The sequence below is a fragment of the Puma concolor genome, chromosome E4 (assembly GCF_028749965.1).
Source record: "Puma concolor isolate L17-30 chromosome E4, mPumCon1.1.hap2, whole genome shotgun sequence".
Classification (NCBI taxonomy): Eukaryota; Metazoa; Chordata; class Mammalia; order Carnivora; family Felidae; genus Puma; species Puma concolor.
Window position 1 is genome coordinate 33,146,358 of NC_141683.1, and position 22,358 is coordinate 33,168,715.

The window sequence follows — 22,358 nt, forward strand, 5'->3', positions numbered from 1 at the left end:
AATAAGATGCAAAAAAAGTCAATGACAGTAATGCATGCTCTTTTCTACCACTGATCCAGAACTTGTATTTTGAAAGTTAAGTTACTGCTTTAGGGCAATGGTTATAAACTGGTGATTCTGGGTCAGAAATGTTCAGAGATGTTTTATTGGTCCTGTGATGTTTTAAACATTTTGAAGATGTTTCTAACTTTATACATTGTAGTAAAATTTTGTCTAAAATTCAAGTTTCTGATTTCTTTTGCCAAATGGGAATGACTGCTAATTCTGGTCTTGCACTTCCCAGTAGCAGCAATAAGCTGGAACTAAGCAGCAGGTTTGTAGTTGTGCCATGAGTTTGCTAGTTTGTCACCAGTCCTGCCTGTCCTGCTTCAGTTGCTCACATCATCTGCTTGCCTCAATATGTAGTTAAGAATGTGTCTCCTTTTTGTAGACCTAGGGTTTTGAGATGCTGGCTGTTGACAAGGAAGGGACCTAAAAATTAGCTTCCCTTTAGTATGTCTTGATGAATCTGAAATCCAGATGTATTCCACAAAAATAAGATTCTATACTGTGGTTATAATATGGATTTTGGTCAAGCTAGATTCTATAGAAATGCTTGTAGGGAAAGAAATAACATTTAATAGTAAAATATTGCAAAGAAAGCTTTGGTGTAAATTTGATGTTCGTTTGCTGTTTAGCTACATTCATACCATTCTTTGTGCTTTAGGTTCTAAATTTACTCAGAACATTTGTTAGAGTTGGAGAATTTTCTTCAATCTTTATTTGAAAGTAAATGCTTAACTGTTTTACAAGTAATTATGTTTTATCTGGACGAGGATTATGCTTCAAACTATAGGTTGTGATTCTTACAATTTAAAGCTGGTTGGTTGTGCATTGAGAGTGGGGGTGACAGTGTGGAAAATGGGTTGGGAAAGCTCCTTTTATCATTGTGTTTCATGCTGAAGTTTCAAAAGGGGGGTATAACCTTATCTACTCTGTCCAAGACAGGTTTGTCCTCAGAGAAAGACCAAAAGCTGTATGTCCTTCTAATTTTTCTCTGTCAATCTTAAGATTTTTCGTTAAAATGTCAAATTTACAGAAGAGTTTCAAGAATACTGCAGTGAACTCTTGTATATACATCAACCAGATTCACAATTGTTAACATGCTTCTCTCTCTCCTTCCTCTACGTCCCTCTCAGTACACATACACCCACAAGCAAATTCTTTTTCTCTCCCTTTCTCTTATGGTTGTTTTTGCTGACCCACTTGAGAGTAAATTACAGACATCATTTTTCTGTAATATTTGAACCTGCATTTTTACAACTTACCTCATTGCCTCTGAAATGAGTTCCTGATATTGATAATTAAAGATTATGAACCTTTGTCTTCGTGTTGAACTGTTAAAATATTTTGAATACACTAAACCTATTCATAATTAGCCAACCGTTCTTAAATATTCAGAATAGTCCCTACAAATGTGCTTATAGAATAAACATTCTTGGAAATTTCTGCTTAAGTTGGGGAGAGCCAATATTACTTCAGAATATTTACACAAAAAAGGACTATAGCTATTTGTTAAATTCGTGAATGACTGGTATAGTGTTCATGTCTCCAAACCAGGGGTCATTAATTTGGAGAAAACAGATTCTAAAAAAGTTACAGTAATCGAGTTATTGTTGTCAAACTTGTATATGTAGAAGAACATCTGAGTGTTGTAGTACTTTTTGGATTAGGAATAGTTTGACCCGCAGAAAATAAAGTTATATTACGTACATTTAATGAAAGAGTAAAATCATACATGCCAATAAAGAAAACCTTTCACAATCTGCATTACTGGGTTATTTTATGTTTAAAAAATATTCCTTTTTCATCTGTATCTGTTCATTTATTTTTGTCATGTGACAGTACTTTCTGGTAGATAAGAAATAGGTATCAAGGCTTTATGAAAAAAAAATAGGGGAGAGTCTTCAATTGACAAGTTTCTATTCTCCAGCTTAGTTTTTCCTAGGAAATTTAAAAAAGACTGCCATCTCAAGATTAATGGCATAACAGAATCTTTGTCCTGAAAGGCAATGTGCTCTGTTGAGAATAGCCAGATTAGAGAATAGCCAGTAAATTAGAGAGCTATTTACTTTTAATAGTGAAAGAGAATTAAAACTTAGTGGAATTCAGCAGTGTATTCAGAAAGTTGTTGGGGCGCCTGGGTGGCTCAGTTGGTTGAGTGTCCAACTTTAGCTCAGGTCATGATCTCATGGCTCATGGGTTCCAGCCCTGCATCGGTCTCTGTGCTGACAGCTCAGAGCCTGGAGCTACTTCAGATTCTGTGTCTCCTTCTCTCTTGACCCCTTCCCCACTTGTGCTCTGTCTCTCTCTCTCTTCTCTCTCAAAAATAAATAAACATTAAAAATTGTTATAGGTAAATACCTATTTTAAGCTATTAAAATAGCTTAATAGTAATTAATGTATGTCTGTGAAAATAATTTTAACAAGTCTCTTAAATGCTATAGTAAGGAGAATAATGGTGTTCTGGGTCCTGGTTTGCCTATGAATTAGAGCAGGTCTCCCCCCAGTTTAGATTTAACTTTATAATTATTGAAAGGAAGGATAAAACTTTAAATGTACTAGAAGAAAATATTGTTGGTTTTTAAAAATTACTGTAGTTATGAGTGCTTTTATATCCATCCCTACTATTGAATCTTGAGGCCAAAAAGATTGGCATCTTTGTATGATGATGGAAGCTTTTGTTAGATGACAACAATAATAAGGGAATTAAAAATACCAATAATGAGTGGCACCTGGGTGGCTCAGCTCAGTTGTTTAAGCATCTGACTCTTGATCTCAGCTCAGGTCTTGATTTCAGGGTCATGAGTTCAAGCCCTGCTTTGGGCTCTGCACTGAGCGTGAAGCCTACTTAAAAAAAAAAAAAAAAAAAACCCAAACCAAAAAACAATAATGAAGTGATGAGAATATATTTACAATCACTGTAACAGAGTTAATAGCCATGATACATAATAAATACCTACAAGTTAATGACACAGAGCCCAATAGGAGAATAAGTAAATCCTCAAAAAACTAGAAATAGCAAACCAGCAATTGCACTACTAGGCATTTATCCAAGGGATACAGGTGTGCTGTTCGAAGGGACACATGCACCCTCATGTTTATAGCAGCACTATCAACAAGAGCCAAAGTATGGAAAGAGCCCAAATGTTCATTGATGGATGAATGGATAAAGATGTGGTATATATGTATATGTGTATATATATACACATATAATACATACAATGGAGTATTACTTGGTGATCAAAAAGAATGAAATCTTGTCGTTTGCAACTACATGGATGGAACTGGAGGGCATTGTGCTAAGTGAAATTAGTCAGTCAGAGAAAGACAAAAATCATATGACTTCACTCATATGAGGACTTTAAGAGACAAAACAGATGAACATAAGGGAAGGGAAACAAAAATAATATAAAAACAGGGAGGGGGACAAGACAGAAGAGACTCATAAATATGGAGAACAAACTGAGGGTTGCTGGAGGGGGGATGGGCTAAATGGGTAAGGGGCATTAAGGAATCTACTCCTGAAATCATTGTTTCACTATATGCTAACTAGGGATGTAAATTTAAAAAAATTTTTTTTTAAATTAAAAAAAAAAACCTTATATGACTTTACCACCCCCCCCAAAAAAGAATAAGTAAAGTATCTGAATAACATATTCACACAGGAAATTTAAATAGCATATACACCTATGAATGATGCTCAGCCTTACTGAAGGTGAAAGAACTGAGCACATTAAGATTGACAGAAGTGGAATAAAAAAAACAACATGAGGGGAAACAGACATGTCATGTACTGTTTATGGGACTATAAAATGACATAACCTCAATTTAATAATATCTATCAGATTTGTAAAATCTCATGCTCCTTAACTTAATTATAGGTCCACAATTTTAAATCTCAGGAATATTGCCCGTAGTCATCAGTAAAGTGTGAGCAAAGTTACTACAGCATGGTTTATAAGCAAAAAAATGGGACATAAATATCCCTCAGTAGGAGTCGATTAAGTATGTTATGGTACATTCCCCAGTCTCCCCTGGTAACCAACCCCCCCTTACCTGCTAGAATGTTCTCTGTGTTTTTCACTGATGTGTTACTCTCCCAGTGCCTACAATAGTGCCTGGCACATAGTGAATTCTTAATAGTTATTTGTTGAATAATTAAATTAATGTATAAATGACAGGATGGAATATTATTTATCTATTAGGGAAAATTATATATACATACAGATTCTGACTCAGAGAAATGTTTATGATATATTGTGAAATGAAAAGTTTCTTTCATGGTACGTTCTTATATTATTAAAGAACAATTTATATGTGTATATAAATTCATGTATTTTAAGAAGTAGTTAACAATGAGAAAGAGCATATATTAACATATCATTGTATATATTTATAAAAAAGACTTAGAAGGATAGATCTCTAATTTTGTTTTACTTTACACATTTCAGCATTTATCCATTTTTTTGTGTGATGAATGAGGCATTTTAACCAGCTTTTCCTTGTTCTAAAATCTAGATATTAGAACTATAAATAGCATATGAAAATCAGTAGGAATTTAACCAGATCATCTTTTGTCAGTTAAAATATGTAGTCTCTTTGCAAGATAAGAGATTATTTTACTAGTGTGTTTTATTAAAGGCCCTTCAAAGGGAGTCACTTGATCATTGTGGTATAGCACAATTAAGAATGGAAAGGGTCGTTTCATTCTGTGCCCTTGCCTTTGAAATTTGGAGTCACAGTGTGTGAAAGAATGACCTTTGGAAGAGAAAAAAATATGGCTTGTGAAATGACTTTCCCATCCCCGTCACGGAACCTGAGATTAGTGTTTTTCTATAATTTCAATTACGAGGTGGTTGGAGAAATGCTGCTATGTCTATAATTTATTTCCTATTGTTTGTTTCCCTTCCAACACTGCTTATTTAATTTCGTTGTATCCTTAAGATGTAGAAGAATGTTTGTTTGTTTCAATATGAAACCAAGACTTAGAATTTAGTAATTTTCTGAGGTGAGTGGGGAAGGAAGGTAGAATTATCTAATAAACTATTCACAGGATTAGTTAGGGCGATCAGGCCTATTCATCTGAAGACCAGGTTTTTTTGTATGTGTGGGTTTTTGTTGTTGTTGTTGTTGTTGTTTTGTTTTAAATTATGGAACGTGGTGCTTGCAGGGTTGTATGAGAGAATCACCTATGCTGGTATTCTGAGTTTTAACTTGGGAGTAATGTTTGGTTCTGTTTTGTGGGAGTGTCCTAGTTTTCTTAGAATCCCGCCTTAGTTCTAAGGCTTCTTAGAGTTTAGCCTTTAATAGGGCTAAAATTTTAGAAATATGACAAAATACTTGCATAAGCAAGAGACAGACATATATGTCTTTAACCATGTTTTTCTGATAACAAAAATAATGTATTTTACTAGGGAAAATGAGGAAGATCCAGAGAAGTGTAAAAAAGAAAATAAAGGCACTTGTATGTGCAACACTTACTTAAATTTTTGTATTTCATTCTTGCCTCATTTCTGTAAGACTTGTTAAAATACATTTACAAATCTTCCTGTCAGATAGCAGACTAAATAATGAACTTAGTCTTTAGTCAACATTTTTAAAATTAATGCATGCAAGTACAGCAGTTTATAAATTGGGAAAGTTGCAGTGGCTTTCACAGTATCCCCTGTAAGTGCTAAGAGGTTTGCACATGCTCAATCGACAGTTTTTTCTTTCCTTAAAAGTTGAGATTTCCTTTCCTTTCTGATTATAGTTCTTTAAATTTTTAGTTACATGTATCTTTACCTGGAATATATTATGACTTTCAAATATGAAAACTTTTCATACCTTGTCCGTGAACCTGTTGTGCAAAATCAGCCATTTATATTGAAACATACACCATTCTTAGGTATTCCTCTGTGAGATAATACTGGTTTTATTATTTAGGGGTTATTCTCAATATTAAATGATTTAATATCCTTAGATAGAAATTAATATTTTTCCTGTTGTCTTTGTAATATTCTGCTAAACACTTTAAATTTTCTCTATTGTGATTAAATATATATTCACAAAAAAATCTTTTCATTTGTATTGCCTTCTAGTGGTTGTATTTTAACGATCTGAATTTTAAAAGAAAAATATAAATGTCTCTTGAGTTTGTTGATATTTAACAGTTTAAAATATTTTAGGTCCTTAAAGATAGTCATAATGAGGATGAAATACATTTAAAGGTGGTTAAGATTTTTAATATGAAGTAAAATCAAGTATAAAAGTTGATGTTTACTTTTGAATTTTCAGCCATGGTTGTATACTTCAGCTCTTTCTATGGCATATCTATCCTAGCTTAACAGGATTTCCAAAATGTTCTGAGATATTACTAATTTAAATCTTGCCGTTGTTTGTATTTAGAATTGCTTTCACATGCTAACAAAAATGCAAGAAATAACTTTTTCTCCCCCTAATTTGATTAACATAATTTTAGAACCATAAAAGTGTTGCCAAGGGTTCAAAATGAAATGCCCTAATAAGGAAGACAGATTGATGTTTAGTGTTTAGGGCCTTTGTAGTCCCCTCCTGTGCCTCCCCCTGCACTTTAACTCATACCAAACTTGAAGCTTTCACACTCTTCCTCTGGGCAAATCCCTGAGAAGCAGAATGTTTCAATTTTACACATTTTGTGTCAATTTTCCAGACAGAAAAACAGCCTCTAGACATGAGACGTTTTTCTACGGAAAGGCAGTTTCCTTAGTTTTATTTGATTACTCTAAGTTAGGTTCCTGCTGATCACTTAGACTGTTAGTGGTTACCTGACTATTTGACAAAAAACATTTCCTTTCCTTTATTTAACCTTTGACTTTTGGATGTAAAAGTTTTATCAGCTCTATAGTGGAAGCACAAGTGTGGGGGAAGTCTTCTTACTGCCACAAAATGGATTCATGACTTTATACTTACTGTGTTTTGCCTTATGTCTTCACAAAAAATAAATAAATAAGAAAATCTCATGACTAAACTTGAAGAATCTCTTGCCTTGTAAGCAAATAATTGGTCTAAATGTATTTATTTTACATTTATATATCTTTGCAAGACTATGAGAGTCACAGTTACTCTTTGCTAGAGAAATTACATTTTTGGTTTTATAAGACTCAAGTAAAATATTGTCGTTATAGTATGTTGAGTACATTTTTTTAGCTTTCTAGGATTTTTGTGGTTGGTTGTAAGAAAGCAGATTTTGACTGTCTTTGGGACTATAAAAGTTAGTGAAAAAATATTTTAACTTACAATTCATCAGTTTAAGGGCTTGTATATTAGTTAGAAATGGCTTTCAACATGTATTGTTTGAAAATTATCTTAAAAGCCACAAAAGTAAAAAACTTGAGAATAACATTTCTTACCCAGCATCTTAAGCTTATATAATTTACAATGTTTTATAAGTTTGTAACTTTTATAATATATGTGTTATTTTTACTATACACATTTTGTCTGTAAAGTTTGCAATGGAATCCTGTTAAAATACTTGAATTACTGATGACTTTGTGTACTCCAGAGCATTTTCTTTGTCATATGAAAGAATGAGCAGGACTTCTGTTGAGTGGTTGCTTCATAACAAGGATTGTGAATTCAGTTACCTACAGGGATCAGGAACGGGATTCAAATGAGATACACAGGTTAAGTGTCTGACAATTTGAAGTCAGGATTAGTGTGGTGATCCAAATAGCACACACCACATCCAAAGACTGGAGTCATTACACAGCTCTAGGTACTTGTTACAGAGTGAAAAATGCGTGCCTGGTATTGCCAGTTCTTTTGATTTCTAAGAGGAGCAAGAAGTCCAGATTTTTAAGTGAATTATCTCAGGTTTAGAAGGTGGCAACTTATTTAAACAACAAGGGTGGGTTGATCACACAAAATATGCCCATTGGGCTGGAGATGGTTAGTCTGCAGGTCGCCAGTCTGTGTCCTCTACTCTAGATGCTATTGTTTATTAGCAACAGAAAATGCCCAAGCTTCCCTGATGTTTCTAGGAGCATGAATGGTTGTAGAATAGCTCCACTTTGATGTGTGATGTTTTTATTAAAATGTGAATGATATTTAGTCTTTAAAAAGGAGCTATTATCACCAAGAATCAGTACAGTTCACAAGTGCATGTTATGTGTAACTAATCACCCTGCTTTAGATGGCGACACTGGTGTATCAGAAAGTGCTGTAGAAATTCAAGTCTGTTTCTCTATCTCCTATGAACAAATTATATACAGAAAAAGATATTGACTACACAATAGAGATTGAAGTTATAAGTCCTCCTATTGGTTAAAACATCGTACTTAGATTGTTGGTAAGTAGACTTATATTACTTTGAGAGGGATGTTGTTCCATGTTGTAGGCCATGTCCTTTCAAAATTTTCAAAATTTTTAAAATTTATAATTGGAAGGAATTGCCAATATGCTAGATGAAAGAATTGAACAGATCTTTATCTGCTGAGATATTTGTCTATGTGAACAAAATGTAATTTAAAAGGCTCTGGACAGTAGTTAAGATAAACAAATTTTGGAAGATAGAATCTGCTTAAGCAGATAGAAATTATTAATGGACTGATTTAGGTTTAAACTGAAATATATTTTGTCATGGTTTATTTAGCTACCTGAAAATGTCTGGTCATTGGACTTGTTTATTCAAAGGTTGGATATTATCAAACTCCATGCCTGCATTGGGTGATGGGCTATCTACCGTGGACCCCTGAGCAAGTATTGCTGTCAGATTGATCAGTGTTCTAATCCTGGTCTTGCCATTTCGTAACTTTGTGACCCTGAATAATTTGCTTTAATTTAGTTTCGTCAATTATACACTATGACATTATTTTAATAATTAAAGGAGATAACACATACAAAGTATGTAGCATGTTTACATACATATAGTTAGTGCTTAAGAAGTTTTATTCCCTGTTCTTCCAATTATTTTGACATAGAGAGTCTCATTCTTAGATTCTGCTCTGTATTCTCTAGATGGGCATAGAACTAATAAGTCATGTTACAGAAATAACATAGCATGATGGACCCTTACACATGACTATGAGAATATCCCAAATGTAAACTTTGTTGCAGTGTGTTTTTAAAAAATAGTGTTAGCCTGATTTACAGATGAAATCATATTAGAGGTAGTTATAAAACATCACTGTGTCTAGCAGTGCTGTAAACATAATTAAGTTGAGTGTTGAATTTGATAATTAAAACACTGAACGTGAGAACAAAATCCAGCGTATCATGTATCAAGAACAAACATAGCTTGGTACCAGGATGAAATTCAGTAAGAGTTAGTATTCTTGGAGATCATAAAAAATAGCAGTAATTATATAGATACCAAAATACCTAACACACATAAAACTGATAAATCTTGAGAAGTAACCTAAATGTTAATCAGTTATTTAATTCAATTTGTTTTATTTTCAAAAACCGTCAAATAATCTTACAGATAAATTATATAAATTAGCTTCTAATGAAAAGTAGGGTTTTAGTTCATCTCCACAATTTGAAAGAAAATTGAAAGAGGAAGATAGCCAATGAAAACTAATAATGTAAAGATGAGAAATCCAGAACATTGAAAAGCATATTTGCACTGTTGGTGGGAAAACAGTATGGGGATTCCTCAAAAAGTTAAAAATAAAACTACCTTACGATCCGGCAATTGCACTACTGGGTATTTACCCAAAGAATATAAGAACACTACTAATTCAAAGGGATATATGAACCCCTGTGTTTATAGCAGCATTACTTACAATAGCCAAGATATGGAAGCAGTTCAAGTGTCCATTAATTGACTAACAAATAAAGAAGATGTAATATAAATATGTGTGTAATGGAATGTTATTCAGCCATAAAGAGGGATGAAATCTTGCCATTTACAACGGCATGGAAGGAGCTAGAGAGTATATAATGCTAAGTGAAATGAGTCAGTCAGAGAAAGACTAATACCACATGATTTCACTTATATGTGGAATTTAAGAAACCAAACAAGGGAAAAATAGAGACAGACAAAGACAAAGCAAATTATGGAGAACAATCTGATACTATGAGAGGGGAGGGTGGGGTGGTGATGGGTTGAATAAGTGATGGGGATTAAGGAGTGCACTTGTGATGAGCACAGGGTGATGTATGAACTGGTGACTTAACTATATTGTATACCTGAAACTAATAGAATGCTCTATGTTAACTAACTGGAATTAAAATAAAAACTTAAAAAAAAAAGAAAAGCATGCAAGATGAAAAGAGCGTTAATGTATTTTGTCTAGAAAAAGATTATCTTAATTCGTAATAACTTATGATATATTTATTATAATTTTTATTTTTATAATGGACCGAGAAAGAAGAATTCGGGTTAAAATGGTTTCACATTATTTAAGTAAGGTGGAAATGACAATATAAGGATTAACAGGTAGACATGCAACCATCTAAAATCAATAAATTTTGCTTTATCTAAAAATTCTTGAGAGCAAGATAGAAACAGAACAGCATGCTCCTTGAATAGATTAGGTCTCATCTTATGTGAACATACAGATGTGAACTACATAACATATTGAAATTTTCCTGAGGTGACACTTTCTTCAGGCCATTAAAAGTTGAAATATGAATATGAAATGCTTGCAAATGAAAGAAATGGCACTTGTATCCAAGGAGCTGTGGAAGGACATTCTCCATGAAAATTATTTCATTTGAGTTATAAAGAGTGTAGAAAACATGATGCGGTAATTTGCATGGTATTGAGTTGATAATTTAAAAACAGTGTTAGTAATCTTTTTCCTTCTTTCTTCTTTTGTGAGAGATACAGTAGAATAGCCATCTGAGCACTAGAGTTAAAGAGTTGAATAATTTAAATAAGAAAGTTGAGAATACCTATACTAACTTCTGATTTTCAGGTTTCCCGAAGGCTGTAGACTGGTTGTTCTTTAGGCCTTTGTAGTTTATTCTTCTATTTAACTGTTCTTAGTGGGATTAGATTTTTTGTCTCCTATATCCTGGTATTCCTCCTTTTTGCTTCACTGTCTCAGTTTGTTAAAGCCATCCTTTGGTAGTCTCCCAAAAATAGTGCAAAGGAGGTAAATTTCTGAGTCGGAGCATGACTGAAAATGTTATCAGTCTAGCCCCACCTGTGATTGGTAGTTTCTCTGGGCAGAGAACTATAGTCAGGGAGATAGACAGCCCCTCCCCCCCCCCCCCCCCCCCCCCCCCCGCCCCAGGTGGCACAGACCCTGGGCCTTGCCACCTGCTCCCTCCTCATTGGCTCTCTGACCTGTGTCAAAGTAAATTCCAGATCCTAGGAGAGAAAGTCCCTGGGAATGCAAGCACATGGGGTGGGGTGGGGAACACTCCATGATGTCCCCGCTATTTCTGAAGAAAGCTGCCTTGCATTTTGAAGCCATTATCTTCTTACTTTCTGGAATTGCCTGTTTGAGAGGCTCAGTGGCATTTTGAATTTAATTCCTTTGTATGTTACGTGTTTTGTCTTTTTGGAAATTCTTAGGTGCTTTCTGTCCCCTGTTGTGGAATTTTTCACTGTGATATTCTGGTTTGGCTCATTGATTTTACAGTTCGCTCAGTGGCTCTCTCATTCTGAACACTCATATCTAGGAGTTTTTCCAGTTAACTTTTAAAAAAGAAATTTTTATTGCTGTTTTCCCTCTTTTCTTTCTTTTTGGAACTACTGTTAGTCAACTACATGATTGAGTCAGGTACATGATTGGTGCCCTGATATTTTAATGTTTACTCTCCTATTATCTCTTCATTCTAGTTGCTAAGAGATATTCTTGATTTACTTTCTAACCTTTCTATTGATTTTAAGTATTTCAGATTTCATATTTTGAACATCTAAGAGTTTTTTCTGTTTTTTAAAAAAATTTCTTCACTTCTTTTTTAGATTTCATTCTAAGAGCATTCTGTTCTTTCTTCAGCTCCTAAGAATATTAGTGATAACTTTTTAGAGTTCTCATCTGTTGTTTGTATTGTCTGTGTTTACTTGGAATTCCTTTTATGTTTGTATTGATGTCTGTATTTCTTCAAATGTCTGGTGGTCGGACTGTTAATTTATATTTAAGATAGAGGCACTAAACTGCATTAGAAAACTTTGTCCATGCAGTGGTGGGTTTCATTCCAAGAAAATAGGACCTCTGAGGTTTTTTTGTTTTTGTTTTTGTTTTTTTCTTTGAAAGATTCCTGGATCAGTGTTTCAGGATCCTGGGATGGGGGGAAGTGTGCAAATATACTAGCTACTGGTCATTTTCCCTTCTGTTGGCACCTAGATTTTGGTGTTCTTTCTTTTGCTAAGTCAGTTATCATTCTTCATTTCCTTTTTGTCTTCACAAAACCATTCACCTGTGTTGCTGTCTGTTACTTTTTTCTCCATTTCTCTTGTCCTCATTAATTTATACCCTTTTTACTCACTTACTCATCATGTTAGTGCCATTTCCAAAGGGCACAGAGATAAATGTATTTATTCAATGTGCTAGATTTAACTATAAGTTGGTAGATATTTTAAAATACAGGCATATTTTATATTATTAGTTAGTATTTACAATCATTATTTTAAAGAACTCTATAACAATTCTGCTGAATAAAGATACTATTTTAACTGTTCTTCTGTTATGACTTTAGGTTACTCTTGAATGAAAAAGCATCTTTCATAGCCATTAATGAATCAGACATTATATGAAAAATACAGATAGAAAGTTGTTTTTCTAAGCCTTGTTCATTGATTTTTAAATTTTAAATTTGTTTTATATAATATATAGTGTGTGTGTGTGTGTGTGTGTGTGAATGTATACACACACACACACACACAACTCTTGTCAGGATACAATTATGTAGTAAGAGCATCACACTGTTTCTCTTAGAAAGTAGTCTATTGTAGTAATTCTTTGAAAAAAAAAGAATATTTGTTAATTGATACTTAACTGTACTGGTGTTTTGTGGTTTACTATTCTTCTATGTGAACAGCATACATTTTAATAAATAGAGCTTTGAATAGATTTTATATCTACTAGTGTCTTAATTTGTTAATAAGTGCAGACTTTTTTGTGCACAACTGAATTTTGGACTTAGTATATGTTGCTTTCATAAAAATTAATTATAGTTGTATCTAGTAAAATGAATTAAAATGAATTTCGATTATATGTGTTTTTGGTATCTAAAAGCTTTTTTTTTAAGTTAAATTTTGTTTTTTATTTTTTATTTTTTTATTTTTTTTAATATATGAAATTTATTGTCAAATTGGTTTTCATACAACACCCACTGCTCATCCCAAAAGATGCCCTCTTCAATACCCATCACCTCCCCTCCCCTCCCCCCACCCCCATCAATCCTCAGTTTGCTCTCAGTTTTTTTTTTTTTTTTATTAAAATTTTTTTTTCAACGTTTTTTATTTATTTTTGGGACAGAGAGAGACAGAGCATGAATGGGGGAGGGGCAGAGAGAGAGGGAGACACAGAATCGGAAACAGGCTCCAGGCTCTGAGCCATCAGCCTAGAGCCTGACGCGGGGCTCAAACTCACAAACTGTGAGATCGTGACCTGGCTGAAGTCGGACGCTTAACCGACTGCGCCACCCAGGCGCCCAGTTCTCAGTTTTTAAGAGTCTCTTATGCTTTGGCTCTCTCCCACTCTAACCTCTTTTTTTTTTTTTCCTTCCCCTCCCCCATGGGTTTCTGTTAAGTTTCTCAGGATCCACATAAGAGTGAAACCATATGGTATCTGTCTTTCTCTGTATGGCTTATTTCACTTATCATCACACTCTCCAGTTCCATCCACCTTGCTACAAAGGGCCATATTTCATTCTTTCTCATTGCCACGTAGTACTCCATTGTGTATATAAACCACAATTTCTTTATCCATTCATCAGTGGATGGACATTTAGGCTCTTTCCACAATTTGGCTATTGTTGAGAGTGCTGCTATAAACATTGGGGTACAAGTGCCCCTATGCATCAGTACTCCTGTATCCCTTGGGTAAATGCCTATCAGTGCTACTGCTGGGTCATAGGGTAGGTCTATTTTTAATTTTTTGAGGAACCTCCACACTGTTTTCCAGAGTGGCTGCACCAATTTGCATTCCCACCAACAGTGCAACAGGGTTCCCGTTTCTCCACATCCTCTCCAGCATCTATAGTCTCCTGATTTGTTCATTTTGGCCACTCTGACTGGCGTGAGGTGATATCTGAGTGTGGTTTTGATTTGTATTTCCCTGATGAGGAGCGATGTTGAGCACATCTTTTCATGGACCTGTTGGCCATCCGGATGTCTTCTTTAGAGAAGTGTCTATTCATGTTTTCTGCCCATTTCTTCACTGGATTATTTGTTTTTTGGGTATGGAGTTTGGTGAGCTCTTTATACATTTTGGATACTAGCCCTTTGTCCGATATGTCATTTGCAAATATCTTTTCCCATTCCGTTGGTTGCCTTTTAGTTTTGTTGATTGTTTCCTTTGCTGTGCGGAAGTTTTTATCTTCATGAAATCCCAATAGTTCGTTTTTGCTTTTAATTCCCTTGCCTTTGGGGATGTGTCAAGTAAGAAATTGCTGTGGCTTAGGTCAGAGAGGTCTTTTCCTGCTTTCTCCTGTAGTGTTTTGATGGTTTCCTGTCTCACATTCAGGTCCTTTATCCATTTTGATTTTATTTTTGTGAATGGTGTAAGAAAGTGGTCTAGTTTCATTCTTCTGCATGGTGCTGTCCAGTTCTCCCAGCACGGTTTGTTAAAGAGACTGTCTTTTTTCCATTGGATGTTCTTTCCTGCTTTGTCAAAGATTAGTTGGCCATACTTTTGTGGGTCTAGTTCTGGGGTTTCTATTCTATTCCATTGGTCTATGTGTCTGTTTTTGTGCCAACACCATGCTGTCTTGATGATTACAGCTTTGTAGTGGAGGTTAAAGTCTGGGATTGTGATGCCTCCTGCTTTGGTCTTCTTCAAAATTACTTTGGCTATTAGGGGCCTTTTGTGGTTCCATGTGAATTTTAGGATTGCTTGTTCTAGCTTTGAGAAGAATGCTGGTGCAATTTTGATTGGGATTGCATTGAATGTGTAGATAGCTTTGGGTAGTATTGACCTTTTAACAATATTTATTCTTCCAATCCATGAGCCCGGAATGTTTTTCCATTTCTTTATATCTTCTTCAGTTTCCTTCATAAGCTTTCTATAGTTTTCAGCATACAGATCTTGCACATCTTTGGTTAGATTTATTCCTAGGTATTTTATGCTTCTTGGTGCAGTTGTGAATGGGATCAGTTTCTTTATTTGTCTTTCTGTTGCTTCATTGTTAGTGTATAAGAATGCAACTGATTTCTGTACATTGATTTTGTATCCTGCTACTTTGCTGAATTCATGTGTCAGTTCTAGCAGACTTTTGGTGGAGTCTGTCGGATTTTCCATGTATAATATCATGTCATCTGCAAAAAGTGAAAGCTTGACTTCATCTTTGCCAGTTTTGATGCCTTTGATTTCCTTTTGTTGTCTGATTGCTGATGCTAGCACTTCAACACTATGTTAAACAACAGCGGTGAGAGTGGACATCCCTGTTGTGTTCCTGATCTCAGAGGGGAAGCTCTCAGTTTTTCCCCATTGAGGATGATATTAGCTGTGGGCTTTTCATAAATGGCTTTTATGATGTGTAAGTATGTTCCTTCTATCCCGACTTTCTCGAGGGTTTTTATTAAGAAAGAATTTTGTCAAATGCTTTTTCTGCATCGATTGACAGGATCATATGGTTCTTATCTTTTCTTTTATTAATGTGATGTATCACGTTGATTGATTTGCGAATGTTGAACCAGCCCTGCATCCCAGGAATGAATCCCACTTGATCATGGTGAATACTTCTTTTTATAAGCTGTTGAATTCGATTTGCTAGTATCTTATTGAGAATTTTTGCATCCATATACATCAGGGATATTGGCCTGTAGTTCTCTTTTTTTACTGGGTCTCTGTCTGGTTTAGGAATCAAAGTAATACTGGCTTCATAGAATGAGTCTGGAAGTTTTCCTTCCCTTTCTATTTTTTGGAATAGCTTGAGAAGGATAGGTATTATCTCTGCTTTAAATGTCTGGTAGAATTCCCCAGGGAAGCCATCTGGTCCTGGACTCTTATTAGTTGGGAGATTTTTGATAACTGATTCAATTTCTTCGCTGGTTATGGGTCTGTTCAAGCTTTCTATTTCTTCCTGTTTGAGTTTTGACTTCCAAAAGTCAAAGTGTGGGTGTTTAGGAATTTGTCCATTTCTTCCAGGTTGTCCAGTTTGTTGGCATATAATTTTTCATAGTATTCCCTGATAATTGCTTGTATTCTGAGGGATTGGTTGTAATAACTAAAAGCTTTTTTTACAATTTTTAAAATAGGCTTCCTGTTATTTGTATTGCTGTTATTTTGAAATTTACCATCCTAATTGAACATCAGTTTCAAAGTAATTGATTAATTAAGTACATAATCCTATTGTATTATGTATTCACTTCAGTAATCGTTAAGAAATGATTGTATGTTTTGAAGGCTTTTGAAAATTAGTCTTCTTTTGCATTATGTTTCATTACAGTGGTTAAGTTTCATCCTATGAGTACTTTTGACACACTCATACCATGCATACCATGCTATAGGATTAAATAATTTTACTGCAGAGTTAAAATAGAAGTGTGTAATGAATAACTTTTATAATAGTACTTTGGGTTATTATTTTATACAGACAAGTAATAGATAACAGGTAGAATTTTACTGCTACCAGTAAGGAGAACATGCGTATAGTTTTTTTTCTGCCCACCAGGACTAAGCTGTTTGAAATAATGCAGATTTAATGTTTGTCATCTCTCTTTTCTTGATTCTAGATGATACATCCATATACATTTTTAAAGTTTTTTTTTTTTTTATTACAGTTACCTGCCATGGTTTGAAGTATATTACAAGCTTCTAAATACTCTGGCAGATTACTTGGCTAAGGAACTGGTAAGCTATGTTTTTTCCTTACTTTTTTTTTAATGTGGTTAAATATACATAACATAAAGTTTACTATTTTAGCCATCTTTAAGTGTACAGTTCTGTGTCATTAAGCACATTCACATTATTCTGTGCAGCCATCAGCATCATCATCTCTAGAACTTTTCTGTCTTCCCAAACTGAAACTCTGCCCCATTGAACAATAACTTTCTTTCTCTGCCCCTGAGTCCCTGGCAGCAATCATTGTATTTTTCTGTCTGCATGAATTTGACTGTGTACCTCATGCAAGTAGAATCATACAGTATTTTTTCTTCTGTGACTGGCTTACTGGACTCAGCATGTTTTCTAGGTTCATCCATATTGTAGCATGTGTCTGAATTTCTTGCCTTTTTGTGGCTGAATAATATTTAATTATATGTACACACCACATTTTGTTGATCTGTTCATCTGGAGATGAACACTTGGGTTGCTTCCACCTTCTGGCTCTTGTGAACAGTGCTCTTAGGAACATGAGTATACAAATATCTGTGTGAGTTGCTGTATTCAGTTCTTTTGAATATATACCCAGAAGTAGAATGGCTGAATAATATGGTTATCCTATGTTTAATTTTTTTTTTTAAATTTTTTTTTTAATGTTTATTTATTTTTGAGAGAGAGAGAGACAGAGTGTGAGCAGGGGAGGGGCAGAGAGAGAGGGAGACACAGAATCGGAAGCAGGCTCCAGGCTCCGAGCTGTCAGCGCAGAGCCCGACGCGGGGCTCGAACTCACAGACTGTGAGGTCATGACCTGAGCTGAAGTCGGCCGCTTAACCGACTGAGCCACCCAGGCGCCCCTGTTTAATTTTTGAAGGACCGTCAAAACACTTTTCACATGGTGTTACCATTTTACATTCCCACCAGCAATGCACAAGGTTCTAATTTTCCTGCATTCTCCCAACACTTGCTATTTTCTGTTTTGTTTTTGTTTTATTGGAATATCATTTACACACAACCTTTTATTTCAGGTGTACATAATGAGTTTACGTTTATGTACATTGTGAAATAGCATCACAATAACTCTAAGTACCATCTGTTACTATACCGAGTTATAGATGTGTGTGTGTGTGTGTGTGTGTGTGTGTCTGTCTGTCTGTCTGTGATGGGAACTTTAAGATTTACTTTATTAGCATCTTTCAGATTTGCAGTACAATATTATTGATTATGATTACCATGCTATACATTATATGCCCTTGACTTATTTATTTTGTAAGTGGGAGTTTGTATCTGTTATTCTCTTCACTCATTTCACCCATCCCACCAACACTTTCCCCTCTAGCAACCATCAGTTAAATTTGTTCTCATTATCTATGAGTTTTATTTTTTTGTCTCTTTGCTTTGTTTCTTAGATTCTGAATATGTCAAATCATATGGTATCTGTCTTTCCCTGTCAGATTAATTTCACTTAGCATAAGTGCCTTCAAGGTCCATTTATGTTGTCACAAATGGAGAGATTTTGTTCTTTTTTATGGCTGAATAGTATTCCATTGTGTGAGAGTGTGTGTGCGTGTGCGTGCGTGCGTGCCTCTTTATCCATTTATCCACTGATGGACACTTAAGTTGTTTCCATATCTTGGCTATTGTAAATAATACTGCAATGAACATAGGAGTGCATATATCTTTTCAAATTAGTGTTCTTGTGTTCTTCAGCTAAATACCCAGAGATGGAGTTGCTGGATCACAGTTCTATTTTTAATTTTTTGAGGAATCTCCAAACTGTTTTCCATAGTGGTTGCACCAGTTTACATTTCTATCAGTAGTGCACGAGGGTTCCCTTTTCTCCACGTCCTTACCTATGCTTGTTATTTCTTGTCCTTTTTGCAATAACTGTTATGACAGGTGTGAGGTGATAACTCATTGTGCTTTTTATTTACATTTCCCTGATGATTAGTGATGTTGAGCATCTTTTCATGTACCTGTTGGCCATGTGTATGTATTCTTTGGAAAAATGTCTATTCAGATCTTCTGCCCATTTTTAAAATCATTGCTTATTTTTTTGTTATTGAGTTGTATGAGTTCTTTATATATTCTGGATATAAATCTTTATTGGATACATGATTTGCAAATATCTTCTATTCAGTATATTGCCTTTTTATTTTGTTGACAGTTTCCTTCACTGTGCTTCTAAGTTTGATGTAGTCTCATTTATTTTCTCCCTCCCTTCCTTCCTTCCTTCCTTCCTTCCTTCCTTCCTTCCTTCCTTCCTTCCTTCATTGCCACTGACTTTGGAGTCAGATCTGAAAAAATATCGTCAAAACCAATGTCAAAGAGCTTACCGTGTTTGTTTTCTTCTAGGAGTTTTATAGTTTCTGCTCTTACATTCAAGTCTTTAACCAATTGTGAATTAATTTTTGTGTGTGGTATAAGATAGTGGTCTAATTTCATTCTTTTGCATATGACTGTCCACTTTTGCCAACACCGTCTATTGAAGAGATTGTCCTTTATCATATTGTTGCCTTCTTTGTCATAAATTAGTTGACTATGTATGTGTGGGCTCTCTGTTGTGTTCCCCTGATTTTTGTGTCTAGTTTTTGGCCAGTAGCGTACTGTTTTGATTACTATATCTTGGTAATATAGTTTGAAATCTGGGGGCATGATGCCTTTAGCTGCATTGTTTTTTCTCAAGATTCCTTTGGCTATTTGGGATCTTTGTGTTCCATACAAATTTTAGGATTGTTTGTCTAATTCTGTGAAAAATGCCATTAGAATTTTGATAGAGATTATATTGACTCTTTAGATTGCTTGGGGGTAAAATGGACATTTTAATAGTGTTCTTTCAATCCACAAGACCAGACTATTCATTTGTGTCCTCTTCAGTTTCTTTCATCAGTGCCTTATAGTTTTTAATGTATAGATCTTACACCTCCTTGATTAAATTTATTCCTAGGTATTTTATTCTTTTGATGCAATTGTATATGTGACTCTTTCCTGATTTCTCTTTCTGATAGTTAATTGTTAGTATAGAAACACAACAGATTTTTGTATATTGATTTTGTATCCTGCAACTTTACTGAACTTGTTTATCACTTCTAAGAGCTTTTGTGGTGACATCTTTAGTGTTTTTTATGTAGTATGTATATATCAAATCATGTCACCTATAAGTAGTGACAGTTTTACTTTTTCCAGATTAGATGTCTTTTATTTCTTTTTTCTCCCTTGTTGCTCTAGCTAGGACTTTGAATACTTAGTTGAATAAAACTGGTGAAAGTGGGGATTCCTGTTTGTTCCTGATCTTGAAGGAAAAGCTTTCAGCTTTTCACTGTTGAGTATGATGTTACTTGTGGGTTTGTCATATATGGCCTCCATTATATTGAGGTACATTGTGTCTATACCCCTTTTGTTGAAAGTTTTTGTCACAAGTGGGTGTTGAATTTCGTCAAATGGCTTTTGTCTATCTGTTGAGATGATCACATGATTTTTATCCTTCATTTTGTTAATGTGGTCTATCACATTGCTTGATTTGCAGATGTTAAATCATCCTTGCATCCATAGAATAAATCCCACTTGATTATGGTGGATAGTCCCTTTAATGTACTGTTGAATTTTACTTGCTTATGTTTCCTTGAAGATTTTTGCATCTCTGTTTATCAAGGATGTTGCCTTGTAATTTTCTTTTTTGTGTTGTTTTTGACTGGTTTTAGCATCAGGGTAATGTTGATCTCATAAAACGAGTTTGGGAGCATTCCCTCCTTTTCAGTTACTTGGAAGAGTTTGAGGAGGATTGATATTAAATCCTCTTTGAATGTTTGGTGGAATTCACAAGTGCAACCATCTGGTCTTGGACTTATGTTCGTTGAGAATTTTTTGATTACTGATTCAGTCTGCTTACTAGTAATCAGTCTATTTAGATTTTCTATTTCTTCATGATTCAGTCTTGGAAGATTGTAACTTTCTAGGAATTTATCCATCTCTTCTAAGTTGTAAAATTTGTTGGCATATAATTATTTATAGTAGTCTCTTGTAATCATTTGTATATTTCTTTGTTATCAGTTTTATCTTCTTTGATATCTGATTTTATTTATTTGAGAACTCTCTTTTTGTTCCTTGTGAGTCTAGCTAAAGGTTTGTCAAATTTGTTTCTATTTTTAAAGAATCAATACTTTGATCTTTTCCTTTGCCATTTTAGCCCCTATTTCATTTATTTGTGCTCTGATCTTTATTATTTCCTTCCTTTTACTAAACTGGGTCTTCATTTGTTCTAGTTTTTTTTTTTGTTTTTTGTTTTTTTTAGATTTTGTACTTGATGTTTTTTATGTTTCTTGAGGTAGGCCTACATCACTATAAATTTTAGAACTATTTTTCTGTATCCTATAAATTTTGGTGTGTTGTATTTTCATTTATCTTAAGGTATGTTTTTTATTCTTTTTTTGATATCTTTGTTGAGCCATTGGTTGTTCAGTAGCATGTTGTTTAATCTCCACATATTTGTGATTTTTCCAGTTTTCTTCTTATAATTGATATCTAGCTTCTTACAATTGTGATTGGAAAATATGTTCGATACAGTTTCCATTTTCTTGAATTTATTGAGACTTGTTTTATAGCTTAACATACAATGTATCCTGGAGATTGTTTCATGTACATTTGAAAAGAATGTATATTCTGCTGTGTTGGGATGGAATGTTCTTTATATATACATATATAGTCCATCTTCCTGCTTGGATGATCTATTCTTTGATGTAACTGGAGTATTAACATCTCCTGCTATTATTGTATTGCTATCAATTTCTCCCTTTACAAATGTTATATCTTCTTGCTGGATTGACCCCTTTGTCACTGCATAATGCCCATCTTTATCTTTTATTAGATTCTTTGTTTAAGAGTCTATTTTGTTTGACATAAGTATAGCTACCACACTTTCTCTTGGTTTCCTTTGCATGACATATCTTTTTCTATTCCTTCACTTCTAGTCCAGTCTGTGTATGTTCTTCCATATGATGTGAGTCTCTTGTAGGCATCACATAGATGGGCTAGTTTGTTTTTAAAATTACTTAGCCGCTTTATATCTCTTGAGTGGATAATTTAGTCCATTTACATTTAATTATATATACTCATGAACTTGTTGCCATTTTATTTAATTATTTTATGGCTCTCTTATGGTTCTTTTCTTTTTCTATCTTCTCTTGCTTTCTTCCTTTTTGGTTTGATGGATTTATATAGCTGCATGCTTTGATTCCTTTCTCATTTTCTTTTGTGAATCTACTATAGGGTTTTGCTTTGCAGTTACCATGAGGCTTACATATAACAGCTTATATACATAATAGTCTAAGTTGACAGCAACTTAAGTTTGAATGCATTTTTACCCTCTCCCCATAAAAATATGTTTTATATTTTTCATATCAAGTTTAAATCTTTTTA

At 34.3% G+C, this 22,358-nt stretch overlaps 1 protein-coding gene across 3 annotated transcripts in view; it reads left to right on the forward strand.

The window, feature by feature from the left end:
• Window positions 1-22,358, forward strand: part of DENND1B (DENN domain containing 1B) — a 268,631-nt gene that overhangs the window by 110,833 nt on the left and 135,440 nt on the right. For all 3 annotated transcript variants that reach the window (XM_086694708.1, XM_086694709.1, XM_025921071.2), the window contains exon 6: window positions 16,907-16,976. In XM_086694708.1, the coding sequence (XP_086550834.1) occupies window positions 16,907-16,976 (70 nt within the window). The remainder of the gene's footprint in view (window positions 1-16,906; window positions 16,977-22,358) is intronic.